Source organism: Schistocerca serialis, chromosome 2 (genome assembly GCF_023864345.2).
Source record: "Schistocerca serialis cubense isolate TAMUIC-IGC-003099 chromosome 2, iqSchSeri2.2, whole genome shotgun sequence".
NCBI classification, from domain to species: domain Eukaryota; kingdom Metazoa; phylum Arthropoda; class Insecta; order Orthoptera; family Acrididae; genus Schistocerca; species Schistocerca serialis.
In genome coordinates, this window is record NC_064639.1 from 49,099,745 (window position 1) to 49,113,296 (window position 13,552).

General features: G+C 37.8%; 1 protein-coding gene across 1 annotated transcript in view; it reads right to left on the bottom strand.

Annotated features, from left to right (window-relative positions):
- The window catches only part of LOC126455442 (Down syndrome cell adhesion molecule-like protein Dscam2), a 259,474-nt gene that overhangs the window by 170,032 nt on the left and 75,890 nt on the right, over positions 1 to 13,552 (bottom strand). Inside the window, exon 6 of the mRNA XM_050091192.1 lies at positions 8,549 to 8,786. Within this exon, the coding sequence (XP_049947149.1) occupies positions 8,549 to 8,786 (238 nt within the window). The remainder of the gene's footprint in view (positions 1 to 8,548; positions 8,787 to 13,552) is intronic.

The following is a 13,552-nucleotide window of genomic DNA, read 5'->3' on the forward strand; positions in this document are numbered from 1 at the left end:
CAGCTGATGTGATAAAATGATGTGAAGTGGACTGCTCAAATCTGAATAATAGGCAGCAAATATAAGTAGTGATTTTTCTAAATAGTACTGTGTGTTTATTAATAAATAAGGAAATGACTGCCATTCAATGCAAGCAGCAACAAATTGGTTTATAGCGTATGTAGGTATTTGTATCTGATTGGTAGTTAAGTGTTTGTGTTCCAAATTTTGATTTTTATTTATCTGAGAAATTTAATAATAATGAGTAATTTGCTACTTAAATCATGTTGTGATAGGAGGTTAGACTGTGCCAAAGGCACTTAAGTAAATGATAGGTAAATGTTCTCAATATATTAAAAAGTATAGACCTATATGATGTGAGTGAAGGGAAGTTTTGTGATATAAAATTTTATGATGGCACATTCACGCAAAGATTCAGAACCCCTGTATAAATAAAAAATTCAGTGTTCCCATCAAATTTGCACATAGTGAAATTTACTGGAAACAGGGGCATGTGTAACAACAATGACATTGTACTATTGTACATATAAATAATTTTTTTTCCATCTGATTTTTCGTTAAACTTGAGTAATTGATGTTCTGGTTTCATTTGTTTTTTGTTTCATGCCATTGTGTTAAGAAAACTGTAAACAAGTTTCAATGTGAATATTAATGTTTATGTCAAATGTCAAGCAATATTGTAATCGAATTGAAATGTAACAATTGCTGAAACTGTTGTAAGATGTTTAAAATTGTAATTGTGCATCTGGTCCATACATAGGCAATGTGTTAGGATATGTAGAATGCAAAACCTCGGGTGAATACCCGGCCTGTCAGGGAGCGGTAAAAGGTGGATGGAAGGCGAGCGCGGGGAAATGCACGCGGGCACTGCACGGCACAATGAGCTCAGCAGTAGTAGTTGGAGTTTGGCATTGGTCTGAGCAACACCTTCTGGAGCGAGGAGGCTCTCCTGGAAGACGTAGTTTCACTGAGCCTCGGGTATGCTGTTCCAACGCCCACACAGCATGGCAAAATTCCACAGGCACTAAATGGAAAAGTATTGCGACGCTAAGAAGAATTAAAGTGCCGATACGTCAAGAGCCATAGCTGTGGTTGTGTGTGTGCTCTGTGCCTCACTATCTCGCCGCCCGCCAACCGCCACATCAATACAAGCAGGTTGAAACTTTTAGTACTGTATTCGTATGGACCATAGAGTGAACTGTTCAATAATAACCTAAATTTTACCAGAACTTTCCCATCATTTGATTATCCTCACAACAAACCTAGACAGGGTCCTTTCCAAATGTTGTGCAATCCGAGTGTCCTGAAATGAAAAATTAAACTTTGTGTCAATAATAATTACTTGCAGACCTAGTTATGTTAGAATGGTGTTTAAAGAACTGTTTTGTTAATGAACCAGTAAATGAATAACAAAGGCCTAACGAAGTTGAAAGATAACTTTAATATTGATATAGTAATGAAGTTTAATTATTTCGAGACAGATATAAAGGTATTTAAATGAGAAGTAAGTAAGATAAAAAGAGTAGTAACTCATATACTGGAAATCTTGAACGCATGATAATTTCAGTAATCAATCTTTTTAATATAGTGATCATAACAGTTTCAGGGTCCCCCCCCCCCCACCCCGCCCCCCCTCCCCCCTTTTTTACTCATTTGAATTCTGAAGTGTTCCACATTGGTTTGACCAGCAAAAGTTTAAGTCAATATATAAGTCAAAATTTATCAGTTTTTTATATTTATCAAAATTGAAATTTTGTGTGTGGCTGGAGAGTGTTATTTCTAGGGTAACCTATGCCCGATTTTAATCAGATCAATAGACAGTATGAAGTTTTGTAGTATACATTATAGTGTAGTGTTATGTATTTATGGTTTTTCCATATCAGTACAGAACGTGAAACTATCAGTTCAATAGATTTTCTGGTTCTAAAATTTTACTATATTATGCAGTGTTACTACGTGTTGTTTTGCATGAATATACACCAACTTGTACAGGGGAGAAACTCAGTTAATGCCTAATTAGGCTGGCGACCGTATTATTATTAAATTGGAAGCATCTGCAGTGTTGCTTTTGGTCCATACTGACGTGTAATTGCATTTCGAACTTGCTTGACGTATCATTGTTATTACAGAGTGGGTGTAAGTCTGATTTGTCACCATTCAGGTACACGCGGTCGATATCTGTAAGAAAATCCTTTCTCATAAGGTGAACCCCGCTCAATTACCATAGCACAGGCTTCAACGAGTATTGTGTGCCCCATGCGCATGTTACACCATAACATCAAAAATAATAGAATACTGCATGCTTAAACAGATGAGTCAACGTGAAATTTAAAATTTTTCAGGCAAACTAAATACTCAAAAAGATTTTGGGCTTGCAGCCGGTCGTCGTTAGCTTCCATCCACGATATTTTGACTGGACAACTGCCAGCCATCCTCAGGTGAGCCATTGAAGACTGAAGATATATCGTGGATGGAACCTAACGACGACTGGCTGCAGGTCCAAAATCTTTTTGAATATTTAGTTCGCTGAGAAAATTTTAAATTTCACATCAGAAGCCTTTACGGGGAGGAGATGGCCTCACATGTAAGAAGTTTTGACAAACTACATGGTAAGAGAGCTTAGCTTTTGTGTTCTTTGATCTTTTTATTGAGATGTCGGGACCATGGCATAATACCAAAACTTTCCAGAGTGACGCCTTTTATTAAGACTGCCACTGCACGGAAGCTAACGGAAAAGGCCGGTCACGCTATTGTTAAAGAGAGGATTTGCCACAGAAGATGAAGATTAGATGCCATTTCAGAAGAATTGTTCCACCTGCATCTGAAGATTGCAGCACATCTGTCTACTGTATCATGGGACTGAGTTGATGGATTGACTTTCGCCAAATTTGAGTGGGTACACAAGGATGCAAGTTCTCAGCAGATGTCAAAATTTGATCATCTGGTGCCGCAACAGTCATCGCCACAGGGGATTACTGCAAAACGTTCCATTGTTAACTTCATGGACAAGAATTTGGTATTAAGTAAGGGTTTGAATTTTGCACCTACCTTACCTTTGGTAAGTTTTGTAAGTGGTGTTGAAGAAGCTATACGACACCTTCCTATGGAAACTGCAGAACAAACTTGCCGTGCTCTTCTGAGAGCTCCTCCTCAACGCAGTAACGTAACCTCCACAGAAAGGGCTGCACTGTGAAATCTCCGAGAAGATCTGGACATTGTGGTACTGAAGGCCGATAAAGGCAATTAAACTGTACTGTTACCTCACAGTTTGTATGTGGATAAAATGTACGGTCTACTAAGTGATTCTGCCTACAGGAAGATTGATAACGATCCTACAGGACGTGTGCAACGGGAGACATCTACACTCCTGAATTCTTCCTCGTTGCCTCCAGAGACGATGAAGTGCTTAAGACCTCATGGCAGCATACCTGTAAGACTGTATGGCCTTCTGAAGGTATATAAAGACGGACTACCCTTAAGGCCAATAGTGAGCAATATTGGGGCCCCCACTTATGATTTAGCCAAACATCTTGCATCCTTGCTGAGGCCATTTGTGGGCAAAATTCCACATCACATACGAAACTCGGCAGATTTTATCAAAAGACTGGGAGCTCTCCGCCTAAGTACTTTTGATCTTTTAGATAGTTTTGACGTAAGTTTCAGGTGGGAATCACTGCTTTGTTCCGCCACGCCCTCTCCTCAACATATTTTATGATAAACCAAGAGTATTTTGAACAGATTGACGGTGTTGCCATGGGTAGCCCCTTGTCTTCCTTGGTGGCCAACCTTCTTATGGAGGATTTTGAGGAGAGAGCACTTGAATCAGCAGCCCTCAAACCAACTGTTTTTTGGAGATATGTGGATGATACTCTCATAGTGTGGCCTCATGGAGAAGACAAATTAATGGAGTTGTTAGATCACCTTAACTTCATTCATGAGAACATTCAGTTTACAATGGAATTAGAGAAAAATGGTTGCCTCCCTTTCTTGGATGTGCTAGTTAGACAGAAGAGTGATGGCTCTCTGGGGCATTCAGTTTATCGAAAGCCCACACATACTGATTTGTATTTAAATTCGTCCAGCTGCCATCACCCATCGCAAACTATGAGTGTACTTAAAACACTTGTACACAGAGCTCATGTAGTGTCAGATGCAGCTAGTTTGCCTGAAGAGCTTGCCCACCTGAACAGGGTTTTCAAAGAGAATGGATATTCTACCCGGCAAACTAGCAAGGCACTTGCAATTAAGCCAAAGAAACAGGGAGTGGAGAAAGAAGCGAGCACGCCTACTAAATCTTTAGCTTTTCTTCCCTTTGTTGGCAACATTTCCTTCAAAACTGCAAGAATCCTCCACAGTTTTGAAGTGAAAGTGATTTTCCGTCCACCATCGAGGATTTCCGACCTGCCGGGATCAGTGAAAGAAGATCTGGTATTGAGGAAGGCGGGAATTTATAAAATACCTTGTCAGTGTGGCATGTCATATATAGGACAAACATTGCGAACAGTAGAAGAACGTTGCACTGAACATCAACGCTGTACTCGCCTTTTGTGCAACCTAGCAAGTCTGCAATTGCTGAGCATTGCATTTCCACTGGACACTCAATGGAGTATGACAAGACAACAATTTTGGCCACAGGAACATCCTTTTGGGACTCCGTCATAAAAGAATCAGTGGAAATTCGCATGGCAGACAATCTTATGAACCGTGACAATCGCTACCAGCTAGATAATGTGTGGAACCCGTCATCTCTAAGATCTGCTCCAGACGAAGACATCAGAGTACTCTGATGGCCGCGGCAATTGACAACGCCGAAGACAGCCGAGTTCTGCAGTTCCACCAGTGAGGCCGCTGCTGGCCGGCGGTGCGGTTCGTCTGTCAACATGATTTTGACGCATGCACGGAATAATCGCTGCACGCTATATATTGCAGAACGGAGGGCATCTTCGTCAGTCTTTGATGGCTCACCTCAGGATGGCTGGCAGTTGTCCAGTCGAAATATCATGGATGGAAGCTAACAACAATTGGCTGCAAGCCCGAAATCTTTTTGAATAGGTGAGTCAATATTTTGAACACAATGATATACTCATCTCCTCACAGTATAGTTTCAGATCTAGCCTTTCTACAGTCAAAGCAGTTGAGAGTGTGGTAGCAAAAATATAAAATTGTTTTGAAAATGAAGATATTATCTGTGCAACACTTTTGGACCTCAGAAAAGCTTTTGATATGGTCTCCCACAATATTCTCATAAAAAAACGCTACCACTAAGGGATGAGAGAGAATGCTCTATGCCTAATGCAGTCATACTTGGACAACAGAAAACAGTTAGTTAATGTAAATAACCAAATGTCAGAATGTCTCCTAGTTGTAAAGGGTGTACCTCAAGAATCTGTTCTTGGACTTTTCCTTTTCTTTACTTATATAAATGATTTACCTTCAGTTGTATCATGTGATGCAATGCTATATGCTGATGACACAACATTCATCACATGTGATACTAATCTTGAAAATGTGCAACACACCATGGCAGTAGCAATGGAGAGGTGCACTACTCGGTTTGAGGCAAATATACTGCAGAAGAATTAAGGTAAAACTGAAGCTATTGTTTTCAATCTGAATGCTCCCAGTCATAACAACAGAACAGTAAAATTATTGGGATTTCATATAGATCAAAAGCTCAGCTGGGATACCTACAAAGGGAAGATATGTGGCAAATTGGCATGTGCCATATATCTGCTGTACAAGCTGAGGAGCAGTGTCAGAAAGAACTTCTGTTATATGCATATTTTGCATTCTTCCATTCGCACCTGAGTTATGGAATACTATTATGAGGCAATTCTGTAGGATCAAAATTAGTGTTTAAATGGCAAAAGAAAGCCATAAGGTACATAGCAGAACTTAGCCCATATGAATCATGTTGAGATTATTTTAAGAAACTAAATATATTGACAGTCCTGGCCTGTATATTTACAACTGCCTTGTCTTCGTTTAAGAGAACCTGAGTAAATTTGACTTAAGGAGAACAGTTCATGACTATAACATAAGAAGTGGACATACACTTAATATGCCATATGCTAGGCCTGCAAAGACATATAACATCTACAAATTTCTTGGACCTGTCTACTTCAACAAATTACCTGAAAATACCTACACAATGCTGCTAAATAAATTTAAAACTAGTCTTTCGAGGTGGATCAAAAGTAAAGTAATTTACTCTGCTCAAGAGTTTCTTGAGTATGTGACTAATGACCCACTTTCCTTAAGAGAATAAATAATAAATTAACTGCAAACTATACATATCCCACACTGTGCAACTATTTTATTGCTGTTTCATGTACTTATTGTTAAATATCTGTTTGATTATTTATTTGTTATTCACTCAACTATGTAGTTCATTTATCTTTTAACTGATCTATTAGAAATGTCTTGTTGTTATTGAAATTTGCACAAATATGTATTGTATCCATCCTGGATTATTATATTGTAGTTAATAACATCTCTCATGACAAAGTTTATATTATTATTATTTTATTATTATATTATTATTATTGTTATGCAAACACTGGCAACACCAATTGCATGTAAATATGCTCAACGGTGGAATAAAACAAAAAAATGGGCTCTGAGCACTATGGGACTCAACTGCTGAGGTCATTAGTCCCCTAGAACTTAGAACTAGTTAAACCTAACTAACCTAAGGACATCACAAACATCCATGCCCGAAGCAGGATTCGAACCTGCGACCGTAGCGGTCTTGCGGTTACAGACTGCAGCGCCTTTAACCGCACGGCCACTTCGGCCGGCGGAATAAAACATTTCTAATTGTATTTGTATTTGTAAACAAAATCAACAGAGAAGTGCATGGTATGCAGAAAATGCAACGAGAAAGGAGGAACCAGAGAAACAATTTTCTACTATGAAACATGCAAAAGGAAGCCTGCACTTAACCTGAGAGAATATTTTAAGAAGTACCATACAGAAAAAAATTATAAATAGTGATAAGCAAACACCAACATTGTTTCAGAAACTAGTCTAAAAGGAAACACCTGTTATTATAGGTTATCTGTCTTGAGCTGACTGGATTCTGATTAAAAAGAATTACACCAGACACGTTTTGCTTTTATTTTCAAAGCATCTTCTGTGGTATTGGTGTTTCTTCACATAATCCGTTCATTCCCTTCTTACTATCAGTGGATGGTTGGCGTTGACTGGCTTCATCTCATATCTGCACTTAGCAGTTTTTGGCATTTTGCATTATTTCTTGCGCTGCACTATTTACAATTGGCTTTCTTAACTGTACTGAGAGAGTGAGACAGCAGAGGCAGTTACTAAATGTAATAATACAAAGGAAAAGAAAATATATAGGACATACACTAAAAAAGGAGTGGCTTATAAAAGCAGCTTCAGCAGAAATTGTGGAAGGGGTGAGAAGGTGGGGGAGGAAGAGATAGCAGATCTCAGATGATATGCTCCACAAGAAAAAATATAGAGGTGTTAAGAAGGAAGCGATGGACCACCAGAGATGTAGATGCATAGGACCTCTTAACACAACAGAAAACTGATGATGTTGTCATGTTAGGCTGGAAAGTGGTGGACAACTGGAAATGTAGATATGAAGATCCTGCTAACACAGCAGAAATATAATTAAGTTGTTGTGTGTGGCTGATACAAAGTCTGCAATTTGGTCTCATGTTAACAGTTTCAGTATTTGGAACACAACACATGAATGAAATTATTGTTTTTCCCATAGATTCCAGTGGTGTTTTGTTTATTTATTGTTTATTTGTTTATTCCACGTGATCTGATGGTACACAGTGTGTTGCAGGTGTCAGAAAATATCATTTAACATTGTTAACATATATTAACGTAAGCCTATAGTATCCTAATGTATTATATTGCTCAATGTTTTCAATTTAACACAAACAGCAAGATTACTGTTCTACGTATTCATTTACAGAGTAAAAACAGTGGCACAACAAATATGACTTCATGGCTTGGTGTTATCATGCATGTTCTTCAGCTGATGATAAAATAACTATGAAACTGGGTGGCAAATGCACACCAAGCTGATAAGAACAACACCGATTACGTAATTCTTGAAGAAAATCACTGTCATTTTACGTATGTTTTATTTAATAAACTGTGACTTGTTATAATGTTTTCTTCGTGTACAAAATATTGGAAGATACAACCACAGGCTCAGCTTGGCTAATCACAAGGGTTATGCTTTATGTTGCACTGTTTAGAATGAAATGTCTTATAGATACTTTTTGTTAATAATGTACAAGAGTAAATGTTTAGGGAGCTGAAAGAAAAGCAGAGAAAATAAATGATATATTTTTAAAAAAGTAGTGCCTGTGGCTTAATTAATGACCTGAGTAGCTTAATCAACGATTTCACTTCTCTATACATTTCTCAACTCTGAATTCCTTTTCCTGAAGGACAAACGTATTTAATAACATTGAGATACATGGAAAGTTCTTGATTCTGCTATTAAAACCTCTAAGTATGGCCACTTAATTTATGAAAATAACATCCAGTATTTTATTACCATCTTCCTCTGTTGTAGCAGTGACTTCTTTACTGTGTGGGCCAGCACCAGCTCTGTTGTATGCTTGAATTAAGATGCTGTACTCTGTAAATTTTTCCAATTCATTCAATGTATTTTGTAGTTCCATTCCAGGAATTACTTCAAAAGTTTTGTAGTGGAACGGATCTGATGAGCTACTGATCTTATACCCAATGTAATATCCCAATATATCTCCATTCTGTAGATTTTTGTCAGGTGGCTGTAATTAAAAAAATAAAAAAGCAGTTATTCAGTTTTGCTACAAATTTTTACGTCACTACCTTACATGTATTTCAAATATAGGTAAAGTCTAAAATCATGTACAGTATTATGTTTGTAAACAAAAAACCCATGCAGTGTTACATCCAGTGAACAGAATGTAAACCAAACCTACTGATATAATGAGATTATCATCTACGATTGCCTGTTTTTAAGAAATTATAACAGTACTGCCCCAAGTTTCATATGAAAATATATATATTATAATAGAGGGAAACATTCCATGTGGGAAAAATATATCTAAAAGCAAAGATAATGTGACTTAGCGAACGAAAGCGCTGGCAGGTCGATGGACACACAAACAAACACAAACACACACACAAAATTCAAGCTTTCACAACAAACTGTTTTCTTTCCTGATGAGGAAATATGTCTGCTTGTGTCTGTATATGTGTGGATGGATATGTGTGTGTGTGCGAGTGTATACCCGTCCTTTTTTCCCCCTAAGGTAAGTCTTTCCGTTCCCGGGATTGGAATGACTCCTTACCCTCTTCCTTAAAACCCACTTCCTTTCGTCTTCCCCTCTCCTTCCCTCTTTCCTGATGAGGCAACAGTTTGTTGCGAAAGCTTGAATTTTGTGTGTATGTTTGTGTGTCTATCGACCTGCCAGCGCTTTCGTTCGGTAAGTCACCTCATCTTTGATTTTATATATAATTTTTCCCACGTGGAATGTTTCCTTCTATTATATTGATATCACCTATATATATATATATATATATATATATATATATATATATATATATATATATATAAGATTGTCAATTTAATTTAAATTGCAATATATTCTGTTGTTTTACCACACACACACACACATATATATATATATATATATATATATATATATATATATATAATGGAAGGAAACATTCCACGTGGGAAAAATTATATATAAAAACAAAGATGAGGTGACTTACCGAACAAAAACGCTGGCAGGTCGATAGACACACAAACAAACACAAACATACACACAAAATTCAAGCTTTCGCAACAAATTGTTGCCTCATCAGGAAAGAGGGAAGGAGAGGGGAAGACGAAAGGAAGTGGGTTTTAAAGGAGAGGGTAAGGAGTCATTCCAATCCCGGGAGCGGAAAGACTTACCTTAGGGGGAAAAAAGGACAGGTATACACTCGCACACACGCACATATCCATCCATGTGTGGATGGATATGTGCGTGTGTGCGAGTGTATACCTGTCCTTTTTTCCCCCTAAGGTAAGTCTTTCCGCTCCCGGGATTGGAATGACTCCTTACCCTCTCCTTTAAAACCCACTTCCTTTCGTCTTCCCCTCTCCTTCCCTCTTTCCTGATGAGGCAACAATTTGTTGCGAAAGCTTGAATTTTGTGTGTATGTTTGTGTTTGTTTGTGTGTCTATCGACCTGCCAGCGTTTTTGTTCGGTAAGTCACCTCATCTTTGTTTTTATATATATATATATAGAGGGAAACATTCCACGTAGGAAAAATATATCTAAAAACAAAGATGATGTGACTTACCAAATGAAAGTGCTGGCAGGTCGACACGCACACAAACAAACACAAACATACACACAAAATTCAAGCTTTCGCAACAAACTGTTGCCTCATCAGGAAAGAGGGAAGGAGAGGGAAAGACGAAAGGATGTGGGTTTTAAGGGAGAGGGTAAGGAGTCATTCCAATCCCGGGAGCGGAAAGACTTACCTTAGGGGGAAAAAAGGACGGGTATACACTTGCACACACACACATATCCATCCACACATATACAGACACAAGCAGACATATTTAAAGACAAAGAGTTTGGGCAGAGATGTCAGTCGAGGTGGAAGTGCAGAGGCAAAGATGTTGTTGAATGACAGGTGAGGTATGAGTGGCAGCAACTTGAAATTAGCGGAGATTGAGGTCTGGTGGATAACGGGAAGAGAGGATATATTGAAGAGCAAGTTCCCATCTCCGGAGTTCGGATAGGTTGGTATTAGTGAGAAGTATCCAGATAACCCGGACGGTGTAACACTGTGCCAAGATGTGCTGGCCGTTCAGATTGATTTTTTTATGGAAAATTAAAGATATTACTATAAAAGATTATGTCATTTGATATTGTATTTTATACCTTATTCGGCTGTAACATTTGTTTAATAAATTTTAGTTGTATCACTGAAATTGTAAATAATTAATAATGGTTTATTTTGAAATTTATTGTTAAAATTCTACATAAAGCAATGCACCAATGCTGTGGGGGAGTCAGTCAGTCAGTTTGGAAGTTAGTTTTGAAGTCAAAGAGATCAGTGAAGTAAGTTTGTGTTTCGTTTACATGATGAGTGTGCAGTTCGGTTGTAAATTAATGTAAATACATTTTTGTGAAGCATGAAAATTTCATGTTCATTCATCAGTGTACCAGGCAGAAGAAATTTAAGTTAAGTGTAATGATCCAAGGAGAACGTTACAAACTGACTATTGAACAGCTTAAGACAGGGCTGCTATGACATTTTTCTAACCTCTATTCTATACTTAGCAAATGTTATACATTTCTTCCCACAACTGCCTTGTATTTGTAAGACGAAGGGCTGATTAGTAATGGATAATGGAAAAATTAAATAATCGTTTAAAATCACAAACTACACAATCTGTTGGTTTATTTAAATTGGTACATATAATTTATCAAGCTGTGAACATATTGATGGATAAAAGAACATTATGAAAAACAATGTTTAGTAAAATCCTATATTTGAAAAATACTTGTACACGTATCAGACTGATGTAAAAACTTTACAGACTATAAAATATAGATATATAGCTTAACAGTTTTACAATAATCTCACAGGATGATGATGTCCCACACTTCTAGGAGCATAGGGGACAATGCAGGAGATCCATCCACTGTACTAGTCAAGGCCCTAGTGGAGGCGGTTTGGTATTACCTTCCCCCGACCATTATGGGGATGCTTCATGCTTATGTAAGTGACTGTGGTAAATATGTGCAGAGTGGAGTGCCATGAGTTTATGGATGATTATGCTCATGACAGAGAAAGGAGAAGGTGAAACCCAATGTTGGTATAGTCTACTCTAGCACCAAGGTGACAGTCAAGTTTTAACATCACCATCCAATGGACAGACCATCTTCAATTTTTCCATGTGGATACTATCACTTAGACAGTACATACAGATTTGAAATTTAATGCACAACATTGGCAAAAGGTCTGGTGGTCAGGAACTTTATGCTACCATCTCTCCTCCCCTTAGTGGCTGAATACTGGCAGTTAAAATTCCTTCCATCACCTGGATACCTCAGAGATGAGTGCCATTACACAAATGTACTTTGGTGGATGTGACTGTAGAGATTAGGTTATGTGGAAATAGAGGAAATTATATCTTTAGCTATTGTCTCCTCCTTCAAACTTACTGACTTGTATGTCAGTCTACGTATTTCATACTTACTGGTTTACAGGTTAGTTTGTGTACTTCCAACTATGTTACAGTTGACAAAGGTATCTTACTATGTTTCTGCACAACTTTCAAGTTATTCTCCCATAGTCTAGAGCACATGGTTTGTAAGATTGTCAATTTAATTTAAATTGCAATATATTCTGTTGTTTTACCACACATACATCTAGTTTTCTGTTGATGAACTGGTACAAATACCATTCAAAAATGTTACCATAACATTAATGACAATATTATGAAAAGGATAGTTGCAACTCACAATGGAGTAGAGATGCTGACTCACAGACAGGCCCCACCAAAATACTGCTGAACAAAGCTTTCAGCCAAACAGGCCTTCATCACAGTGAAGACAACATAAACACAAACACTCATGTAAATGCTACTTACACACACATGACCAGAATCTCTGGCCATATCCACAGGCTGTGTGCGAGCTGCATTTGCATGAATGTGTGTATGTATGTAGTCTAATTATGATGAAGACCAGTTTGACCAAAAGCTTTGACTGACAGTCTTTTTGTTGTACCTATTGTAGCAGGACTTTGAATTTTGCCGCGCTACACTCGTTCCCTCAGATATAAATTATACAGTCGCAGCTGTACGAGCGCTCGACGGCAGAGAAAATATATAAGAAAATGAAGGTACTAAAATTGTAACTCTTTTTGTTTTTCTACCCGCTTTTGTCTTTGAGAGCGGAAGCTTAACTTACTTATTAGCTAGTCGTGGTCGGATTAAGACTAAAAAACTCATTGATATGCAGAGGTATTGTGGAAGTTGGTATGAAACTCGGAGGATGGAAGTAGCAACGTAAAATAAATTGCATTCAATACCACGATGGTTTTTATTTGTATAAATTAGTGATTCCTGGACGATTGCAAAATTTCGGAGCAGCTACGACTTTTCACGCAGAAATGAAACAGGAAATTTTTGGAGAACAAGACCTGGACGCCGCACAAGAGAAGACATGTTAACATGGTAAAGAATGAACTCTTATCTATGCCATTTGCCCCTGTTAATCACATTTTGTTATTCTCCGTTCTCTTTCAAATAATTTTTGTAATGGAAATTGGTTTGACTTTTGCTCAGAAACGCCACAAGGACCACCCCAACAATAGCTTTTCCGAATCACAAGGTCCAATAACTTTTCTGTAATACGAAGTCCGACTTGCGTTTCAATCTTTCCCTTTTCCACGGTTATTAAAGATTTTAAAAACCCCTTTTTATTCACGATTTCTTCCCACATTTTCAACCTTTCCTTTTCTTCTCTTTTTCTTTTTTATTAACCACTACACTATC